The sequence below is a fragment of the Salvia hispanica genome, chromosome 2 (assembly GCF_023119035.1).
Source record: "Salvia hispanica cultivar TCC Black 2014 chromosome 2, UniMelb_Shisp_WGS_1.0, whole genome shotgun sequence".
Taxonomy (NCBI): Eukaryota; Viridiplantae; Streptophyta; class Magnoliopsida; order Lamiales; family Lamiaceae; genus Salvia; species Salvia hispanica.
In genome coordinates, this window is record NC_062966.1 from 10,500,198 (window position 1) to 10,523,174 (window position 22,977).

At 37.8% G+C, this 22,977-nt stretch overlaps 3 protein-coding genes and 1 non-coding gene across 6 annotated transcripts; 2 read left to right on the top strand and 2 right to left on the bottom strand.

The window, feature by feature from the left end:
• Window positions 1-4,633: 4,633 nt before the first annotated feature.
• On the top strand, window positions 4,634-7,334 carry LOC125207690 (transcription factor MTB1-like). Its single transcript, XM_048107140.1, has 2 exons — window positions 4,634-4,811; window positions 4,940-7,334. The coding sequence occupies exon 2, from the start codon at window positions 5,165-5,167 to the stop codon at window positions 6,983-6,985; it is 1,821 nt and encodes a 606-aa protein (XP_047963097.1). The 5' UTR covers window positions 4,634-4,811; window positions 4,940-5,164; the 3' UTR covers window positions 6,986-7,334.
• An 8,393-nt stretch (window positions 7,335-15,727) lies between these two features.
• Window positions 15,728-19,747, bottom strand: LOC125208094. 3 transcript variants are annotated; one of them, XR_007174056.1, is made up of 6 exons: window positions 19,392-19,747; window positions 18,896-18,998; window positions 18,241-18,343; window positions 16,154-17,795; window positions 15,975-16,040; window positions 15,728-15,826 (listed from the first exon to the last, which is right to left on the bottom strand). XR_007174056.1 is itself a non-coding variant. In XM_048107651.1 (6 exons), exons 1-6 carry the CDS (start codon window positions 19,728-19,730, stop codon window positions 15,751-15,753), a joined length of 2,193 nt encoding a protein of 730 aa, XP_047963608.1. In that variant the 5' UTR covers window positions 19,731-19,747; the 3' UTR covers window positions 15,728-15,750. The 3 variants fall into 3 exon arrangements, 1 of the variants encoding a protein (XP_047963608.1); XM_048107651.1 differs by having other exon boundaries at window positions 16,290-17,795; XR_007174055.1 differs by having other exon boundaries at window positions 15,728-16,040.
• A 114-nt stretch (window positions 19,748-19,861) lies between these two features.
• On the bottom strand, window positions 19,862-19,933 carry TRNAQ-CUG. The gene has a single exon. It is a non-coding gene; the product is annotated as a tRNA-Gln (tRNA).
• Window positions 19,934-20,111: 178 nt separating this feature from the next.
• On the top strand, window positions 20,112-22,893 carry LOC125207440 (UV-stimulated scaffold protein A homolog). Its single transcript, XM_048106781.1, has 2 exons — window positions 20,112-20,319; window positions 20,828-22,893. Exons 1-2 carry the CDS (start codon window positions 20,143-20,145, stop codon window positions 22,607-22,609), a joined length of 1,959 nt encoding a protein of 652 aa, XP_047962738.1. The 5' UTR covers window positions 20,112-20,142; the 3' UTR covers window positions 22,610-22,893.
• Window positions 22,894-22,977: the final 84 nt, after the last annotated feature.

Consider the following 22,977-nt stretch of genomic DNA (forward strand, 5'->3'; position numbering starts at 1 on the left):
AGTACTAAATCATCCGAGCAATTAGATCTAAGACACAGGGCATCCGAGCAATTAGATCTAAGACACAGGGCCACATCGGTGGTCCAATTCAAAAATGATATTTTATGTGGAGACTGAAATTTTACATAAATGTGTGGATATCAGTTTATTTCAAAGATATGAATCCAATAATATACTATTATATACCAAACATAAAACTTAACCATAGTTTATGGCTGTATTAACTCATTCTAAATATTGATTCAATTAATATAATAACTAAATTATTGTATGTACTACCTGTCAATAATTGTATGTATGATGTATCTATCATGTCTAGAAGCAAGACCTGAAGAGACGGGTCCCAAGGTTGCTCCCTAAAACGTAGCAGGAAATAATATTCTTAGTTCAAAATTCAAATGATTAATTAATCCCATTAGATTAATTCATCTGAATTTAGAATCATTTCTATCAGAGCATCCACGATAGAAATAGGATAGCCTATATTAGAGCATCCACAATAGAAATAGGATAGCCATAGGCCAACCACTCTTTCCCTCTGCCACGTCAGCAGTACTAAAAATCCATCTGCCACATCAGATTTAGGTCAGTCATAGGCCAGCCGCAATAAAAATAATTTAAAAACAACTACATTTACAGAATTAAACACAAAATACGGAATTAAATTTACGACACATATACGGGAAAAATTCGTTAATTTTATTTAAATAAAAAAAAGTACATTAACTAAAAATAAAAAAAATTACATAATAAAAAAAAAAAATCCGGGCTTCCACACACGAGCCACCGCCCCACTCTACTCCTCACTAATTTATTAAAAAAATACATTAAAAAATGTTAGTATGCCTTGAATCCGTTATAGTTTGCCGCTAGCCGAACGGGGGTCTCGACGCTATGACATGTTTCTGTTTTAGGTCTTAGTTTTGTATTGGGACTAGTTGTTGTTGTCCATCGCTAGATGTTGCTGTTGTACATAAATTTAGTGAGCGGGAAAATCGCGTTTATATAGTTTTTCAAAAATTTTAAAAAAAATTTAAAAATAGCGCTGACCGATTGCTGACCAATCGACACGCCACAATGGCAGCCAGCGCCATCAAATGGCTAGCCCACGCCGATTTTTTCGTCGATTTTCGGCTGGCCGATCGCAATGGTTCGGCTAGCCGACCAGCTAGCGACGCGAATCGGCTAGCCGGTGGGCTAGCCGCCATTGTGGATGCTCTTAGTGAGTCCAAGGACGCCCTTTTGCTTAAAAGTTTTTAAGGACACTTTGAAAGAAAAATAAGAAATACTAGTTGTATATTTAAACAATAATATTAATAATAATAATAATTTATTATTTATTTTCCATTTCTCTTTTGAATTAATTTTCCTCAACGGACTCCACACCTATGTCCTCTTTGATATGATAGATGAAGCCAAGATTAGATAGTGTATGGAAAATAATGCTAATCGAAGTGAATAATAATAGGTCATAGTGAAAAAGCAAGTTTAATATTATAATCTCGACTCGGACTCTCATTTATGTATCTAGAAGATATAAATAAGGTACACTACCATTTCAATCATTTTACACGTATCTATATCTCTCGCAATTGGTGGTTCCTCATTCATAGCATCTTTGTAATTTTCAATTATCCACATATGAGAAAGTATGAATATTCACAATGGCAAATTATATTATACCCCCTCTGTTTTCAAGTTTCAATTTAGGGTTTGCAAAATAAGCGAGTCATGTTCTTTTTTAGAATGTCAATTATAAGTGAGTTATTTTTCTTTTTAGTAATCATTTCTCTTAGAGCATTAGCAATGGTGGCCGATCGCAAGGGCCGAGCGATCGACCACCCCATGGGCTCTCAAAGGCCCCCATTGTGGAGAGGGGGGCCTATCTCCACTCACCAAAGGCTCCGCCCCAAGGCCGAGTGATCGCTTTAGGTGATCCGCCATCGGCTTCCCATGGGCCCTGAGATAGGCCCCCATTGCAGTCGCCAGGGCCGATTTTCAATTTCTTTTTATAAATTAATTTATTAAATTTCTTCTCTTATAAATACTTCATCCTTAATTATATGTGAGAGAAAAATATGAGTAAAGAATTAATTTATTATGTATTTTAATTTAAGTTAATTAGACATTAACATTAAAAATAAAAGAAAATGGTGTTGATGTGGAAAAAAGATAGGCTCTGTGATGAGCTCTCATTGCAGAGATATGGGCTCTGAGATGAGTTATTGACGTGGCAGGAGGAAATGGAGATAGGCTCTGAGATGCCCTTACTTTATTCTCTCTTTATTTCTCTACTTTTTCTCTCTCTCATATTTTACTCTCACTATTTTAACTCTTTACATATCAATTCCTTAAATCCCGTCCCCAAAAGAAGTGCTTCGCTTTTCTTGGGAAAGAGGGAGTAGGAGTACAAAAAAGTTAAAAATAATTATTTTAAAATGTATTAAATGAATAACAGTTTTAATGTATTGGGTCGTGGGGTCATGTTAAAGTAAATATAGTATCCAATCCACAACTAATACCAATCTTACGCCATTAGGTCTTTAGATGAGTGGATGAGATTATGACCCACGGATAAAATATCAACAAAAGGGTAAAATAGTCAATCTTTTATAACATAATAATTTTCATGGTGTTTTTTATATCAACACAGTGTATTACAAATACCAACACAATGGCATTAGAATTTCAATCCAAGTACCCGAAAATATCAACACAGTTTATATTGATATATTATACATGCATTATATTGAAATTGTTTGATGCATTTATTAATATAAAATCTGTTTATCAATATATACGAAAATTGAAATAAATTTTTTAATAGTTCATCATCGGATCATATGCAATTGAGATCGCGTTAGAATTCTTATGAAATTACTTTTAATTTGATATATTTTTTACAAAAAAATAATTTAAATCGAGAGAGTTACGTAAATTTAAAGTTTTAAGATAATTTTGAGGAGAAGAAATGTGGTTGGTTTCAGATACAAAAATTGACATTTATATCCTTTAAATTTATTTAATATTTTTTAAATTTGTAAATATAATTTATTTGACATTATATCTAAGATTAGATCTTTAATTTGTAATTAATCATAACCTTTGGGTCGTGGTCTCGTGGATGTTAAGTAATAACGCAAAAAATAAGATGTCAGGCACATGGTTCATTAATATTGCAATTGAAATGCAGTTAGATAATAATAACGGCCCCAGTTTGAAATGTGCACTTCTTGACCATTTCCACATTTAATACTCATGCAGTACAATATTTGTGGGAGAATAAATACTATTTTGGACACTCCATTTGTGGACGAAATTTCTTATTATGGAAATGATATGAGTTTGATATTTCCGATATATTCTATAAAAATATGAATATTTTCTCCATCCTATCATAAGCGGGTCTTTTATTTTATGCACATAACTTATGAAAAATGGTGATTAGAAAGTTAGATAGAGAGATTATAAAGTAAAAAATAATGGTAGTAAAATTTATATAAGAAAGTATTAGAAAATGTCTTATTTTAGGCGAGACAAATATTATTTTTAGGCATCGACGGATCTAGGGGGGTGGGGGGTAGGATGGGGTGGTTGCCCCCTCCGTGCGACTAATTTTCTCTTATCGGGACGTAAAATTACCATGTCCGTCCCCTTTGTTTGCCTTCGGCGTCGTCCCGAACACTGAAAAAAGTAGCCACGTCCGCACTAAATCAAGCTAATACTATATATTCCGCTCCCTTCGTTTCCAAATCCTTAATCCGCCACTGTTTATAGGTAAATCTCATATAATATGAGATGTTTCTCAAAGACACATTCATATTTATAGGTCCAAAATGTTTATTCTACATCACTTTTTAACTCTTTCAAATAATCATGCTCAACTTAAAAGAAATATATCAAATAATGAGATGAATGAAGTATTAAATATGTATATTTTTCACTCACAAAATGTCCTATGATTTTGACAATGAAATATCTCATTTTATTTTATTTATTTTAAATACACTATTTATTCTAAATATATGTCAGATTTTTCTTTTAAGTTTATCTCAGAAAACATTTTCTGAAATAAATTTTTCATATTGACTAAAATCTCAATTTATGAATTTGGTCCAAAACACTTTTTTTTCTTATTTTCGAATCCCAACCAAACGAAAACCAATCGAAATTGGTCATTTATTTTACATGACCATAAAAAACTGAAGGTCAACAACATTTACACTGGATTAGATTTCTAATTTGAGATTTATTAGTATATTTAAATCAATTTCAGTAACATTTTCACTGGTTTTATTTACAATTTTTAAATACATTCTAAAATTACATTTCATTTTATGTTTTTCACCGTTTATATTTACTATTTTAAAAATACTATACGTTCTAAACTTACATTTGAACAACGTTTTTAACCCTTTTTGTTTACATTTTAATAAATTCATGTGGATTCTTATATATTGATTGGAATCAATGAAGAAGAGGAGAATTTTTTTTTGGCCGACTGCACACTCTCTCTCTATCACACACACACACACGCGCACACACACACACAGACAGAGACACACACACATTAACCATGGTTACTTTTTCACTATTCTGAAGACCTTAAATCCAAATTTGAGCACATGCAGTAAATTGGGCAAGAAAAATTAGAAACACAAGACACAGAGCTAACATATCTTCTTCTGCTCTCCAAATAAGAGAAAGGAGGCGACATATACCTATTGTTGTTTTTGCTTCTGATTTTTTTTTGTGATTTCCTGTCACAGCAATACATACTTTATCCCAAAGTGGTTGAGCTCGAGATACTGGTGAGTGATTTCATTCAATTTCTGCTCTTCATGGATTCTCTATTACTAATATTATTCCCCAATTTCATGTTTTGCTTACATTATAATCATATTTATCGCCTTGTTTCTGGACATGCATGTTTCTGTAGATACCTTGTGTTTGAGATCTGAGATTAAGAACTGCGGCTTATTGGGATTTTATGAGTAGAGGTTGAATTTCTGCAATGGAGTGATGTTGGGTTGATTTGTGAGATGAGTTTCGTAACCCTAATTTGGAAATTTTCAATCAGCAACTACTTTATTTTTGTTGATTTTCTCAATTGTTTGGGTTTTTGAAGTTGAACAACCATTGAGAATTAGGTTTAGAAATTGGCATGGGGGTTGTTGGTTGGAGTAATGAGGAAAAGGCGATGGCAGCGGCAGTTTTGGGAACTAAGGCTTTTGATTACTTGATGTCGAGCTCAGTTTCTGCTGAGTGCTCATTAATGGCGATGGGGAATGATGGCAATTTGCAGAATAAGCTTGCAGATCTTGTTGAGCGCCCAAATTCTTCCAATTTTTGTTGGAACTATGCAATTTTCTGGCAGCTCTCTAGGTCCAAGTCTGGGGACTTGGTGTTAGGATGGGGCGATGGGTGTTGTCGAGAGCCTCGTGAGGATGAGGAATCTGAGGTCACTCGAATTCTCAAAATGAGACTCGAGGATGAATCTCAGCAGACAATGAGGAAAAGGGTTCTCCAAAGGCTGCATACTTTGTTTGGAGGAGGTGATGAGGAGAATTACGCGTTTGGATTGGATAAGGTAACTGACACTGAGATGTTCTTCCTAGCATCAATGTATTTTTCCTTCCCTAGGGGTGAAGGAGGCCCTGGGAGGTGTTTTGGATCCAGCAAACATGTCTGGTTGTCGGATGCATTGAAGTCATCGGTTGATTATTGTGTTAGGTCATTCCTTGCAAAGACGGCTGGCATGCAAACTATGGTTTTGATCCCAACTGATGTTGGGGTGGTTGAATTAGGGTCTGTCAGATGTATCCCGGAAAGTATGGAGCTAATCAAGGTGGTGGGATCTTCCTTTTCGTCGTTTTCTTCACTCCTCAGGTCCAAGCAAGCTGCAGCTGCAGCTGTGCCGTCAGTAACGAATAAAAAACATATGAAGGGCCCCATTCCTAACTTGGCTATTGGTAACCGACCAGAAATTGTTCCCAAGATTTTCGGGCAGGAATTAAATTCAAGTCATGTGCAATTTAGGGGAAATGTTTCCAATAGGAAACCAGAAATGCAAGTAAGGGCCTGGGACTCAAGTGGAAACAGGAACAAGCTACCATTTGCCAACAACCGCAATGGTTTTCATGGTGCTACCTGGACACAGTATAGTAATGTTAAGCTAGGGAATGCAGTAGAGGTTTACAGTCCTCAGACTCCAGCCAAAAAGCGTGCTGAGATTGTCAACGGGAATAGAGAAGAGTTCATGATTAATAATTTTCAGCATCAAAAGCCAGCTCAAATGCAGATAGATTTTACTGGAGCAACCTCAAGGCCTTTAACCTCACATCCACAAAGTCTCGAGTCTGAGGTTTCAGATGTTGAGGCTTCGTGCAAGGAAGAGGCTGCAGGCCTATTAGAAGACAAGCGGCCGAGGAAGCGTGGTAGGAAGCCTGCCAATGGAAGAGAAGAACCCCTCAATCATGTAGAGGCAGAAAGACAGCGAAGAGAGAAGCTGAACCAGCGCTTCTACGCTCTACGAGCTGTTGTGCCGAATATCTCTAAGATGGACAAAGCTTCCCTACTTGGAGATGCTATTGCTTACATAACTGAACTGCAGAAGAAGCTGAATGACATGGAGTTTGAGAGAGAAAGACTTGGCAGCATATCAAGAGAAGCATCGGTTTCAGAAGTTAATTCTAATAGAGAAACACAAGACCTGCTGGCTTCGAGCATCAACATCGAAGCTGGCCGTGAAGAAGTCACCGTTAGGGTTAGCTGCCCGTTGAATGCCCATCCAGCATCAAGAGTCATCCAAGCAATCAATGATGCACAGTCAACTATCGTCGATGCAAAAATGGCTACAGTGAGTGAGCGAGTGTTCCACACATTCATTGTCAAATCCAATGGATCCGAACAGCTAACTAAGGAGAAGCTGGTTGAAGCGTTTTCCCGTAGATCCAGCTCTCCCCATCAGTTATCTCTCGGGTAGTATTTATGGCTTTGAACAAATTAAGTTAGTTGCCATAATATGCAGTGTATCATTATAGAAAGCTTTTGAAGAGATTTTGATATACAGCAGTTAATGCTAGAAATAGGGGAAGAAAACTTTCTTTTGACCTTCTAGGGTAGCAAATGTGTAGTTGCTTATAGTTTTACATATTTAGTTGAGTCATAAGTCGCAAGATTAATCAAACCTATCGACTTTAGATGTCATGCTCGTATCTTTTCTTCTTTTTGGGTTTTTGGAAGCTGTATATCTGATTATGATTATTTTATTGTGTTCCAAGTTTTGTACATGTTCTAATCTAGTTGAGATACGAAGATTCAAATCTAGTTAAGCATATGATTGTCATTACGCATTTGCCTGAACTCGCACGAGTGTGAAAATCTAGTCGTCTAATCGAGTTGTGTCAATGTCGAATATTGGATGAGATGTTGTATGCGGATGCCGCGTTCGTTGCTTGGTCAATAGCCTTACTTCAATGTTAAAGCAGGAAGTGTGAAAGGGTTTCTGTGTTGATGGTCTGCAAACTTTTACCATGCAAGAAAAGCAGTTGATTTCCATTTATTTGGTCTGAAAAAGAGAGAGATATTGTTAAAGAACTCTGTCAGTAACCTGTAGTACTTATTTGTAAATAAGAATGTGAAAGTCGTGTTAATAGAGGAATGCAATATAAACGTTTTGAAGACGTGTGGAATACTGGGGTCAACTATTGTGGGGTAGGCCATCTTGTAATTAAATAGGAGTAGATAAATTGGTATGTAGTACTACTATAGTTTAATCTTTAAATGCAATGATTGATATGCATTTTGTTTATATAACCGGGAAAAAGATAAAAAGGGAAACTGAGATGGGATGTATGATGATGATTGCTTAGTTAAACATTACCATCAATGACCAAGTAAAATCGAAGTGACACACCATCGGTGGGTGAGTAAAAATTAGAAATTTGGTTAGATTCGGCTATGGGTTTAAATTAAAGCATGCTTTAATTAATTTGTTAGTGAAAGTGCAAAACATGGAGTAATAAAAGTCCCTAAATTGACCAGGAACATATGCATATGGTAAACGCTTGAATAGGTACGCATGAAAAGTGTGATTGTATCCACTCCCTAAATACTGTACATGCATTTAATCTTCATCACGTGAACAAACAATTAATTTTTGCTTTCCATATTTCTCTACCTTTTACTATTCACCTCAAGCTACTATTTGTTCAAAAGTACTCCATCTGTTACACGTGATTATAGTGTAAATTATTTTCAAGTCCTTTGCGATTTTTTTAATCAGCTGTTATTAAATTTAACATGTGTTATAGTGCTATTAGTGTATGAGTAAAGTCCCATTTTTTCACTCATCCTTGGTCTTGTGACTTCGTCAACCATCCAACAATGCAATGCCATATCTTTTTAAGGTAGATATTAAAGACATGCCATCACCAAGGATTCGTATACGCAACCTCTTTATAAATAAATATTTAAAATCCAGGTGGAATACTATAAACAGTTATTACAATGTCAAGCATAAAGTCTTCCAATATTGATGGTGAATAATCCTGACGTGGTATAACATTAAAAGAACCATAGTAAGATACTGCATGTTTTTATTGTTGATTACTGAAAGGCGACGTCTTGTTAATTATTACTCGCTCTGCTTCACTACTCTTCTCTATTTTATTTTTTCTCTTACCATACTCTCTCTCAACTTTAACTAATTAATATTCTCTCCGTCCCATAATAATTGTCACTATTTTCTATTTCGGTGAGTCCCACAATAATTGTCACACTTCAGTTTTACCATAAATAGTAAGTAGAGCATTCCACTATCCCACTCCACTCACATTTTATTATAAAACCAATACAAAAAAGTGCGTCTCACATTCCACTAACTTTTCCAATAATTTTTTCTTATTTCTTAAAATATGCGCTCAAAATAAGAGTGACAATTATTAAGGGACGGATGAAGTATCATTTTTCTAACACTTTACTTAAAATAAAGTGTCTTACCATGGGATGGAGAGAATATTTAATTCATTAATGTATTATGTATATAACATTAATTACTATCTCCGTCCCACATAATTTTACCCAATATTCCATTTTAGTTCGTCCCACATAATTTTACTCATTTTACTTTTACCATTTTTGGTAGTGGACCCCATATTCCACTAACTCATTCCTACTAACATTTTATTATAAAACTAATATTTTAAAAGTAGGACCCACATCCCACCAACTTTTTCAACCCACTTTCTATTACATTTCTTAAAACCCGTGTCAAGTCAAACTGTGTAAAATTATGTGGGACGAAAGGAGTATTAATTAATACTTTGATTTGTCAAAAGATGAGGTTTGTAACTCAAATAAATATTGACATCCTAAGTGATACACTCTTCGTCCCGAACAATAGCGATATATATATATATTTTCCTATATATATAAATAGAGTTTGTGTTAAAATGACAACACCTCTTAAAATGACACCGTGACACCACATATACAACAGTATTATAAACGCTACACAACAATCTATAGATTGTTATATAGCGTGTTGGATTGCCGAGAAAAATTGTTGTATACAGTGTTGCATATTGCTGGCCATGTTTTTTACCTTTTTTTGCTACATGGCAGCTTATTATTCGTCCACATGTACAAATGATTGTTAGGAATGATGGTATAATGTTATTTTAAGAAGTGATGACACCCTAACACTCTCCAATAAAATACATAAGTTCGAAAAACAGAAAATTAAAGATAGGTGCATTAAATAAGTTTCCATTTTCGAATGCTTTTCTGAATATTTAAAAAAGAGAAAAGTATAGGTATGAGAAATGTAATAATATATGGATAAATAAAAGTGAAGATCATAACAAAATAAAAAGGCGCCACAGATAGGCTTCGAGCCCAGGCCTTCTGTATGAAACTTTGAGACACAGTTCACTGGACCAGCAATGCTATTTTTGAAGGAACTGGCAGCGGAAGCGTTCAAAATTAAATCAAACAAATAAATCACATAATAATCAGATCTATTTAGCAAATTATTTCGACAAATTCTATTCGCGTAATTTTCACATGTATCATGCTCATACCTTGAACCAATCATGCTTTAAGTATAATTGAAACCTAAAACATGCTTTTCTACGGAGCAGAAATAATACCTTGTTGATTCTTCAAAGAATCGACGATGGCTAGCGACTTCTCCACGTGACGCTTTGAATACTAGATCACGGATCTTCTCTCTGGTTCCTGAACTGTACTCCAATATCGGTGTGGGCTGATCTCACCGGAAATTTCGAAATTCGACTCCACGGAGGAGAGGAAAATTTCGACCAAGCACTATGGGGGGCGAAAATTTTAGGAAAAATAATAATGTTATTTTTCGGTCTCCTTTATTCTCCTATTTATATTAAGTTCCTTTTGGGCCCAGACAGGGATCTATGGAAGGTTTTGGATATGAGCTCATCTAATTCACTTTTTACTAATTAAATTGAACTCACAATTTAATACAAGGTTTAATTGGAATATTACGAGCAGCCACTACAGAAGTAATATTGAACTCTCTCCATCCAAATCCGAAATTATAAGTAATCCGGGTTTCCGTTTTAACTTTCATTTCCCGCGCTTAAGATAAAAATGTCCATTAGTTAATTAATGTCTGCTATGCGCTTAATTAATTAACTTCTTATTAATTCCAAGAGTGGACTTAGCATGAAACGTTTATTTATTATTCTTAGAGTAATCAAACTCCAACTAGCTAGGTTCCGAATAATAAAACCTTGTTTCGTGCTCCTCTTGAGGACATTATCAAACAAGACTCACCTCGCGCACGATTCAACATAATAGCAATCCTAGCACCGCTAGATATTAATCACCATTACCCAATATATCAGGATTATTGGGTTGCGAAAAATCCGCACCATTTGATAAGTCAAAGTAATGCATAATCAATATCGTATGCTCAATGCTAACCTACATTGATTAAGAAATAAATATTTATCAAGACCTCGCCTTTCAGTAGATAGCATAAAGACTCGTCTTGCTGTTAGATCCGTTCAATGCTTTACCACACAAATGTCATCTTATTTCAGTAAGTCTTAGAAATATGCGGACTGACATTGCAACCTTTCACGATGGATAGTCTAATTCCATCTAGGTCGTGAAATTCTTCTTTTTCTTTGTTTAGGTCAGTGGAAGGTCAGGTTTTCTTTCGGGTTTTCGTATGTAATTGGGAGTGTATCCAACTGATCAGTGAAGAGATTCACGACCCAGCTGAGTCGTTGGTACGACAACCGGGACCTGGCTTCAACAAGTTTCCTCAACCCACTTCTACTAATTAGTATAATGGAGGTAAGGGTCGAATCCCACGAGGATGGACACGTTTTGATAACTGCGGTGACTTTCCTGGGTGTTTTGGTTAGCTACCACGCTTGGGTTGAGATTTTACCTAGGCGAGAAATAAAGGTGGTACTCTACTGACTAGTAGGCGTGAAAATAACAGGCATGTGGTGGTGTTCGTGAAAATAGGGGACAAGGTGTCTCAGAGGCATATGGAAAGTAGACAGTTACTAAAAGAGGAAAATTAGACAACAAGGTATATCTGGTGGCTGGTGGTTCTTCTGACAGGTCTGGATAGTACAACCGAAAAGTAGGGAAAAAAAGCAAAAGTAACTTAAAAGTAAAAGTGGTCCAAACTAAAGTTGATTTTGACGTTTTCTTCTTCACCAAGTATTGACAAAAATCATATGAACACAAACACCATAACTAAACTCAGATTCATAACCTCAAACTCAAGATCCATTGATTTAAAAATGCTCAACTTAGGATAAACGGCGAAACTGCAATTTTACTTCTACTGACTGACATGCAAGGCGGTGATTATAATGCAACGCGAAGACTTCAAGCACGAAAATTAGACTAAACATAACTACAACTTCAGATCGACAACTCCATGTAAGAAAACACTTAGAAATTAAAAGCAACAACTAGATCTAATTTTCCTAGGCAGAATGAAGCAAACTCGAACCAAAGCGACATACGAAATAGAAACTTCATAATTTAAGTGTTGGAACTTCACAAGGTACTTCAAAAGGCAACAGCGATGAGTGTTTGCAACAAAAACAACGACGAAAACATGTAAAGATTAAACTAGAAAGCAAATAACGATTGTTTGGCCACTCCGGACGATGATACTGCTATACTACTACGATAACTGGCTGGAACGGTGGATCGATGACTTCTCCGGCAGACTCTTGGACGTCAAGTGACCATGGCTGTGGCGAGGAACGAGAGATTGGACAATGCTGCAGGAACTGATCTTCTATAGAGAATTCTACTAAGTGTATCTTTGAACCGAGAACTAAAGCCGAACTCCTTCTCTCTCTCCAAGTGGCTTCTTGTATAGGGAGGCTTGCCCTTGCTTTTAGGGTAGACTTACTTCAAGTTTTGACTTTTATGCCCTTGTTAATGATGTTATCCTTCTTCTCCATCTCGAGCCTTTTCTCCGGCATGCATCCTGGTCAGTATTGCACCCTTCTAGCGCCCTTTTCACTTGCGTCACCCGAATCGTCTCCTACCGACTTGGATCCTTTGATCCCCGCACACTTGAGCAACTCGTTTTGCGATAATACATGCATTTCACGACATACTGACCAAGTAACTAAGGCTTAGAATACGACTTATCGGTCGACCGTGTTACCTTAAAGTAGACAACGCCCACAACCGGTCTACTAAAACAAAGACTTAGACTTTGTTAAGTTAACTTATATATTTAAACATGCAATAACATCCATTAAATGTAAAACATAACAACATTATGACAAAAATAATCTGTTTTATTCCTTGGAAAATAAAATAAGAGTTTTATAGTATTCAATCACTCGAAACGTGATTTCTAGTATACAAACTCTAACAATTCTATGTAGATATACATACACTATAGCAAAAAATTTGGGGTTACATCTATACCCCTTTGCTCCAATGTGGCTCCGCCACTGGTCCGAAGAAAATGGTCCATTATTTGGCAGCATGAGATTTTATGTAGTGTTATTCTGTGTGTAAATGGAAATAAATAAAGTAGAATAAATAAAAGATACTATTAAATACCTTAAAAACTAGGATACACTCCCTCCATCCACGAATAGGAGTCTTGATCATGGAATGAAAATGACAAGAGTACATCCGTAATCTTTAGTCTATTTCTTGACACACAAATCAAGACAGTTTCAAAGCCCACTGCCAATGTAAGGATTCATTTACTCCCATGACTTCATGTCTTCATGCAACAGTGTGGGCCTTCAGTAGATTCTAGGGTTGGCAGTATTAAATCGACCACACTAAACATCAGTTAGGCCATCCACAATGGGGCGGACGATGCATCGTCTGCCACTGTGGCATCGCGGACGATGGCGACGCGTTTTCGGTTTTTAATTTAATTTTATTTAATTTTCAAAACCTATATATACCTCTCACTTTTCACTTCATTTTTCACTCTTTTCATTCTCAAATTCATACTACATTTTTCGGTGTGTGAAGAGTTCGCCCCGAGAAGGACGAACTACGCCCCGAAAGAATTTATCGTCTTGACGAGATGTTGGATTGATGTTTCAGAGGATCCGGTGTTCGCCAACAACCAGAAGGTTACTGCGTATTGGGAGCGCATCGCCGAAAAATACGACGCGTCCAAGCCGCCGACCGCCTACAGGCGCCAACGGGAGCGAGCTCCGCAAGCATTGGGACCAAATAAAGAAGCAGGTCAATTTGTTTGCGGGGGAGTACGATAAGTGTGAGAGGAACCAGGCCAGCGGCGAGAGTCTGTCGGATGTGCGCGACAAAGCGGTGCAATCGTACATGTCATTGTACGGCGAATTCAAGCACTACCAATCCTGAGCGCTCTTGAAGGAGAAGCAGAAGTTCGTTGGTGGTGTGCTTCCCCAATCGACGGTGGCGAAGAAGAGGGCGTCGAAGCGCACCTTCACTGATTATACAAGCAGCGAAAGCGGCGCATCTCCAGTGGACCTCAACAATCCGGTGTTCGAGGATGAGAGTTCCGACACACCGATGTCCTCCCGGCGTCCCCCTGGCATCAAGGCTGCCAAGGCCAAGGCCAAGGCGACCTCCTCCGCCGCGGCCGCCTGACCAGGCCCCAAGCTCGACCCCGAGCGTGACCACGACCCTGTCTTCGGCTGTATCACATGCCTACACGGATTTGGTGGCCTCCTTCGACTACAAGACGTTGTTGGACGCGCACAACTTCCTGATGCAGGCGACCAACCCGACTCAAATCGAAGGCATCCAGCGGATGATCGATGGCCTCAGCCGCAGGTTGGGACTACTCTAGACTTGCCAGGGTTTTTTTTATATGTAGTACACTTCTTTTTTTAATTTCTTATTTTGAAACTTTTTTTTTTAATTTCTTATTTTGTAACTTTTTTTTTAATTAAGTAAATGTAGGATTTGCTTTAATTATGTTGTTTTTATTTATTTATTTTGCTTGATATATTTGCATAAATTATATAAATACAAAATAGAAGTAAAATGCTTAGGGCGGGACTTAGGGCGGGCTATAGTCCGTCCCATTGCAGGTGGAAGGGGCGGAGGACAAAATGTTGATGTGGCGGTGCATAGGGCGGGGCTTAATCCGCCCCATTGTGGATGCCCTTAATGCCAAGATTTGACCCATATCTCTAAAGGTGAACAACTTCTTAGGATTTGTAGTGAATCTCCTATGAAACCAACTTCGTCATCGTGACTTCAAAGGTATAATTCCTAAACCAGTACTAACTACTAAGCATGTTAAGATTTTTTCCTTCTTTCTCATTCCTTACTAGGAGTAATGTTTGTATCTAACACAAGAATTCTTTTTGGACTACATGTTCTAAAAATTTCTACGACAACCTGTGTGTTTGGATTGGAACATATCCCTTCATCCTAGGTTGCATTGTTTGATCATGGGACGTGGAACATTCGCAAATCTTGATTGTCTTGGGGCTTATTCGTCTACCAAATCGGTCGACACATTTTGGGGTGAGAAACATCAGCTTTGGTCGACTAATGACCAAAGACGACAATATGATCGCCGACAAAGAAATAAATTGGGAAATTTTCTTTCGAAGAACCGTGAAACTATGCTAGCTTAATCGGGGGTTCAAGTCATCACGAGGATAGATTGTGAGCCATTGTTAATCCTCTTAAAAAAACTAGCTTAATCAACAGTCCCTTCAACGTCAATGCACCTAATAGACATTAACTCAAACATCTTATGTGCAATCCCTGGAAACCTCGCAGCCACCGACGAGAAATGAGTAGGATCTGGTCCTATTTGAGGTGTCGCCATTAGAATTGCAAACTAGGAGAAAATAAATTGAAGATTTCATACTACAGGTGTTCAGTTTGACAAACTGCTTCACTTTTTGACATGATTCTTGAAGTCAAATGCTCTTAGTTCATCTTGAATCAAGATTGTTTGATTCAAGGTGAACGTAGATGCTTGATTATCATTGTCAAATTATTGTTACTTCCCATCTCAATTCAATAGTACTACTAGATATAATTGTAGAAGAAGGCGTCGTGCTTTGCAAGGCTAAATGAACCACACATAAACAATTTGATATTATACTCAAACCATTTAATATCTGAGAGTAAAGAAATGAGAACCAACCATGAGAGGCAGAAGACAGGATTGCTATATGGAATTATTTACTGAAAGCCATCATACCAAATTTAGAATTAGGTATAAATAAAACAAAGCGGTTGAAATTATATTTCCAGTATTCGGACAGCATGTTTGATGCCAACTGAGATTACAAAATTTAGGGCAGGCAGATTCACCAATCTATTAATGATCAAAAAAAATATCAGGCTAGTATCAAGAACACCAAAGAAGTACTTCAAGAAAGAAAACTAACACTTCCTATAAATCGCCATTCACGTTCTCCAGACCAAAATCTAACACTCCTACTAAGCAAGAGAAGAATACTTACTGCACAGAAGTACTATATGTCTTGTACAAAATTGCAACCGATTCCAGAAAGGGAAGCATCAGCCACCTGCGTAGCAAGTTCATCAATTATGTATAAGTTATACAGTTTTCAAACTAAGAGGTAAAACATATTATCATGAGAAACTAACAAATTTGATACAACAGCTTGCAGTGTTTTACCCTAAAAAGAACTGGTCGAAATGGCTTCCAAAAGTAGAGGTTTGGAAATGGTCATCCAATTATAGTGCATTATCCCTCAGAAAATTTCATGGAGGAGTCTTTTCGAAGTGTAGCAACGGAAGGAGAGTTGATTTACTTTGGTTTTGCTGCATCATCCATTTTGGAGCCTGTTGGAGGAGACAGAGATCCGTTTACCTCACCGCTGCTCTTAGCACAAGGTTCTAACTTCCTATTTCGACAGTTTGTGCTAACGTGCCCATCCTTGCCACATATAAAGCAAGCTCTTTTATCTGCAGCATCCATTTTGGTGCCTGAACATGAGGAGAGGAATCCGTTCTCCTTGCCCTTGCTCTTATCGCCGGGTTCAAACTTCCTATCAGGACAGTACTTACTGATGTGCCCCTCCTTGCCACAAGTAAAGCATGCTCTTTTGTTTTCATCTTTCTTCATTCTATGTCTCTGGTCAATCTTCGGCTCTGTAACATGACGACCCTTCTTAGAGTTTGCTTCTTTGTTGAAGAAGCTGTGAGAATCTGCTTCGACCCGAAGCCGATGCATCAGCATATTAAGAGTTAAAAACTCCTCTTGCATCAGTTTAAGGCGGAGTTCCTTCCATGAAGGTGGGAGCTTGCTGACTATAACACTTATATGGAAGTATTCATCGACCCATGTTCCAGAAGCAATAATGGAATCAACAATTTTGTGCAGTTCTTGGATCTGATCAAAAATTGATACCCCATCAACCATTTGAAAATTAATATATTTGTTGATTTGTGACCTTTGGTTTCCAAAATCTTCATTGTACACTGCTTTAAGTTCCTCCCAGAGCTCACCAGCTGATGAGCTTTTTTGTGAGTATAATTGAAAAAGACTGTCACATAAAGAATTCAATATATTATTGCGGCACAAATAATCATCAGTAATCCACCTTTGCACGGCAGCCTTGGCTCCGACCATCTCTTCAAAACTAGCTTCTGGATTCAAAGATATGTCGGGGCATTGCTCAGAAAGCACATATGCTATGCTCAACTGAGTTAGGAACATCTCCATTTGAATCTTCCAGGAATAGTAATTTCTTCCATCAAAACGAACAGGCTGTATAGGGATCAGTTGTTCAGGAGGAATTGCAATAGATGTATGATGTGAGTGCCTTCGACTAACACCATCATTTGGAGAAAGTGCAGCAGTGCTATCAAGTTGATTAGGAAGTGGAGGCACCAGAGTAGAGTTTTGAGAGGCCACTTCAGTTCTACAGGCAGGAATCTGTTCTTGATAGCTGGAAGTAGAAGTTGTTCCACAAGTACCTGGTGCTTCTTGCGCTTTCTCCGCAAGAATATGCTCTTGAGAGATGGAGGCAATTAATGCATCAGATGTATCAACCTCACTCTGTTTTCTGTTGTTATGAGGTCGAACGTTGCTTACCAAATTAGAAATTGCCGTCCGTGCTGGACCTTTTTCAGCAGGGTCTGATGCTGAACTTCTCATGTCTGGTTCACTTTGATGCCGTTTCCTCTTGCCAGGAAGGTGAATAGCACTTGCCAAATTAGAAACACCTATTGCAGTTTGGCTTTTCTCACTAGCAAACTCGGTAAATTGATTTGTCATGTCTGCTTCACTTTGACTTGTAACAGCTCCAGACTCACTGTGAGAATATTTAAATGGAATTGGATTGCATAAACACAGGACAAAAATCTTCCAGTACCATGTCAAACTACTATATTTGATTGTCCTCTGAAAAAGAAGAGAAAAGGGAACAAAGAAAAACTGCAAAATGAAAAGTAAAAAACTATGGCCCTAAGTCTTTCACTTGTAAATTGTAACACTATCTTGATGAAGTTTCTTGACTAAATATTCAGTAGGATTTGTAAGACTTAACAATGCATATTTATTGGATTCACGATGACATATATCTAAATTTGGCTGCGAAAAAGGAGAAGAGAATGCAGAAAAATCAATCCTTTCTCCAATTTTGCATGGCTTTATGTCTAAGCCAAGCAAGAAGTGTTTTGCAATAAAACATTTACTTTATCAAGTTCCCTGTGGAGGGCTGGGGGAGAGAGAGAACAAGATGAAAAAAAGAGCCTCACCTCAACCGCGATTGCATTCTAACAATGGCCTCCTCTACTGAAGGAACACTATTTCTGAATGATGACCATTGCGAAGATGTCAAGCTTATTCCCGAGCTTCCACCTAAGCTCATAACATGCAAGTAACTGTATCAATGTAAACTGTACAGTAAAACCAACCAAGATGTAAATGGTTCAGCCTAAGTAGAGAAACAACTCAAAGCTAGACCGATTTAACTAATCAGCTTAAATCAGCAGTGCTTAGTCCATGTTTCATGGGTGAGGTTCACCAGCCATGATACCAGAAATGTGGAGGTGTAATCTAAGTGCTAGAACACCTGTTGTAAAGATAATTCAAGAACATTCTAAATAAAAGAAAAAACTTTCCTCTTCTTTTACTTGTCATGTGAACACATAGGTAAGTGTATACATTTTTCCAAGAGCACAGGGGGTGGAAGCGGAAAGGGAGGCAATGTCTAGAACTAAAAAGCCTACAAGCCTGCGCTAAATCTGTTGTTGAATTTGAGGAAAACTAAAAACTTAGGTGATGCTATTGAACAAAGGTGAGAGCTTGCGCTATTATAAAAGAAAATTCACAGTTGTTGAGCTTAATGCAAAACTTCAGTTTGAAATAAGTTGTACACTCCAGCAATTGATTGCTAATGGAAATCCTCACCTCTTACAGGAAGCAAATTTCCATTTTGTACATAGAAATCACGTATTGAGATCACAGTTGCCCCCATAATGTCATGAACTGTTACCCTCCTCTTGTCTGATAACTGCAAATGACCAAAAATATAGAATACCAACTAAATAAGCATAAGACTTATAAATATTTGGAGCATAACAGTAGATGAGTTTACTACGTAGACATCAAATTTTAACCTATAAAGTATAAACTACATACTGCAGAGATATCTAAAAATTTTACAAGGTTTCTTCTCAAACCCAAATTATTAAAAAGAGCAGGAGTCGGATCCATTTTAGTTTCCACCAAGTGTGACTTGCAAATAAAACTTGCTCCTTGGTTTTTATTGAATAATAATAAGCATTTCATTATCCATTTTGAGATCATCGAGAATTGTTCACATATACACTAGTATCTTTCAAATTTCACTTGACAAAAGTAAGCAAGAAATATTATCGTATCTTTGATCAAAAACAAATCTAACCTTACAGATAATCTTTCCATCGTAATTCGCTCCCGATACAGCATCAACATCCTTCCGCCGCTGCTGGACGTGACGAACAGCGCGTTTATCGCTGCCACTGCCGTCAGGAATCCTATTGAATGAATTGGTCCGAAGAATCTCCGCTGCCGTGGATAGCAGGAAGGAATCGACCAGCTGCCTAACGAGCAGGCGGTGGTCTAAACCGGAGAGGTCGAAGCCTAGCAGCTCAGCGGCGGCGGAACGCACGCCGAACTCAGTGACCGTCTCCAACTCCGACGCTTTAAGAATTTGTAGAACCGTCTCTTCGATTTGAGCAGCGTTTGAGCTTTCTTCTCCCATCTCTCTCACTAATTAGGGGTTTTCGCGACTAAAAGGCGGGTTTTGGGGGACGATTTCGATATAAATAAAAGCCGATTGAATCATAAAAAAATAAGAGAAAATATTGAGGGCCAAAAAAACAATACAAATTAAGGTTCCACCGAGACTTGAACTCGGGTTACTGGATTCAGAGTCCAATGTCCTGACCACTAGACCATGGAACCACTTTGTTATTTCAATACTACTAAATACTAATAATAAATGGTAAGCTTGTTTAAGTTAATTACATTAATCGCCTTGGCATATCCTTAAGTCAACGAGCGGTGGCCAAGGATATTATCGTCAGATACTAAAGCGATAGATCATGAAAAAGGCACAAAATCATATACCGCCAGGAAAAAACTAACTAGAAAGCCCAAATCGCGACGCCGTGATGGCGGATGAGAGGGAGAAGGCGGCGGCGTTGATAGAGAGAGCCGTTGACTCTACGGCGGCGGAGGTGGATCCGCGCCTCCTCAAGGCGATCAAATTCGTGGTGCGTAATTCCGATTCGGAGCTCCGTTGCGCCTCCCAAACCCTAATGTCTCTTATGAAGCGCAACCATTCTCAGGTAGGACTCTGCGCGATTATATTTAGATGATACTATCAGTTATTTCTGCTGTGTTTCTATACGTTTGTTTTTAGAGAATTGGTTTTGTGCCCGTCAATGGATTAAATTTGGAGTTCTTTGGTTATGTTTGATTAAATTTAGCTCTCGGCATGTAGAAATTTCTTTGTGGTAGTTGTAATACATTCATATCATCTTTGTTAATTCTACTACGTAGGAATTTATTAAAAATTTGGTCTTTCCAGATATCAGAGAACATGCTTTGCTTGATGCATTCAATTTTACTATTTGCTAATGAATGCTTATTTTATACTACCATAGTTTCTTTGTTTCATTACTTTTTTAGAAAATTGTGTATATGCTCTCTGAGAATATTGTGTATTTAAGTTTGTAGCTGGACCCTCAGTTTTGTATATTATCCCAATGTCTTTGTTTTCTATTGTTTGATTTATATTCACTAATGATATACTTGTATGTTACTTAATATCATTTGATGAACTATCTGTTATAGGTACGGTATCTTGCACTTTTCATAGTGGATGAGCTTTTCATGCGCTCAAAGCTTTTCAGAAGTCTTCTTGTTGAGAACCTGGATCTATTCCTTAGCTTAAGTATTGGTTTTAGAAGAAATCATCCACTTCCTCCTCCTGCCTCTATTGCATCTCTTCTTCGATCGAAGGCAATCGAGTTCTTAGAGAAGTGGAATGATTCGTTTGGAATTCATTATCGACAACTCAGATTAGGTTACGACTATCTCAAGAATACCCTTCGTTTCCAGTTTCCTAACCTTCAGGCTAATGCAGCCCGCATACAACAAGAGAGAAGGGAGAGGGAAATGAGAACAAGAGATATCTTACTGAAGAAATTTGAATCATTGAAAGAAAATTTCTCATCAATAAAAGAGGAGATACAGGCCAATATTGATGAAATTGACGAGTGTCTAGGAATTCTTAGGATGAAGGATGATGGCATGCAGTTTGATCCTGTAGATAATGAAGAAATGGAAGAGTTCTATAACTCCGAGCTGCATCAGATCCGTCTTGATTCTTTGAGAGAGGCGGAAAAAGTCCAAGTGGACAGTGAAAATGAAGTTGTTATTGATGCTCTGAGGGAATCTTACAAGGTTCTAGTCACTAAGCATCTCGCTGCAGTTCAGGAGTGGATTTCTGTTCTTATAAGAGTGGAAGTGGCCGATCTAAGTTTCAGGGATTCTGCTTTGAAAAATCTCATAGATATAAGAAATCTCATTCAATCAACAAAAAGAGAATGTGAAGAATCCGGATGTGAGCTTCGTAAAATTGCAAATGCTGAAGAAGAAGTTATTTGGGAAGAAGGCACTGTCGAACAATTTGACAAAGGAGGGGCAGGTCCAAGCTGTTCTAAAACTCCCGAAGCACCCAGTACATCAACAGCTAATAGTACAAGAGATGTAAAACGAGCTAAAAAAATTTCAAATGTAACTGAGAAAAGAAATGCTCGGAGTAGTGTAAGTAACAAAGATCCTGTACGAAGTGAGCTTTTGGCTGAAGCTCCAGTTCTTAACTGGGGATCTTTCTTGGACCGCTGGGGACCAAACGAGGATGTTATGGCTAACCAAAGGGGACTGGATGTTGAAGGTCACTGGGGTAGGGTCGACCAGGATGCAGTTATACCGGCCGAGAAAATTGCAGAACTGAGCATGCGGGCATCTGTGTACGAAGAAAAGCCTCTTGAAATCCAACCGTGTAGAGCTCCTTTGAAGAATGGTGCACTTTGTCAAAGAAAAGATTTGAGAGTTTGCCCATTTCATGGGCCCATCATCCCTAGAGACGATGAGGGAAATTCAATTAAGGAGAGCTCCTCAACAGAAGAGGCAGTCGACCAAAACCAACCAGAAGAATCCAGTCCAAATGCTGACAGTAATGTGGTGCACCAGCTATTAAAGCAAGCTGTACAGAATGTTAGGGAGAGAGACAAAGAAGATGCAAAAAAGAGAGAAGTAGACAAGCGGGCCTTAAAGAGAGCAAAGCTTGCAGAAGTTCGGGAACACAACGAAGCTATGCTGCGAGATGCAGCAATTGCTTCAACTTCAAGATCATATTATGTAGGTGAAGACAGGGAAATAAGTAATGGATCCAGAACTTCTAGTAGAAGAAAGAAACAAACGCTGGCATCAATGCTGAAAAAGAAAGAAACTTCTAAAGACAGATTGGCTCAGAGGTTACTGAACACTAATGCAAGAGATGCTACTATCCGACAGTTGACAACCGCTGAAGAGGCAAACTACCGGGAAGCATTTCCAAACCAATGGTAGTATCTGCCCATGATAATATACCCTGCAGAATGAACGGATAATGGAACATTTCTTCTCAAGGTACATTATGGATCTTAGGTTTTAGGTCATTAGGTGAATTTTAGTTAAGTCTTGGACAGTTTTCACTTTAGTTATTGTCTTCACCTCATATTTGCAGCTTCTTTTTTATGGACTTCCTAGTTTTCACCGAACTGTTTAAGCCCTGCCCTGTATTATTTGTGGTTTGTGAGAATAAAAATAAAATACTGTACCTCTCCCTCTGTGTACAGGTGATTCCGCAGTTAGTCATGGATAACATTAACTAATGTAGCTGATTTTGAACTTATCCACAGTATATTACATCAAGTATATATGTTATAATTTGGATA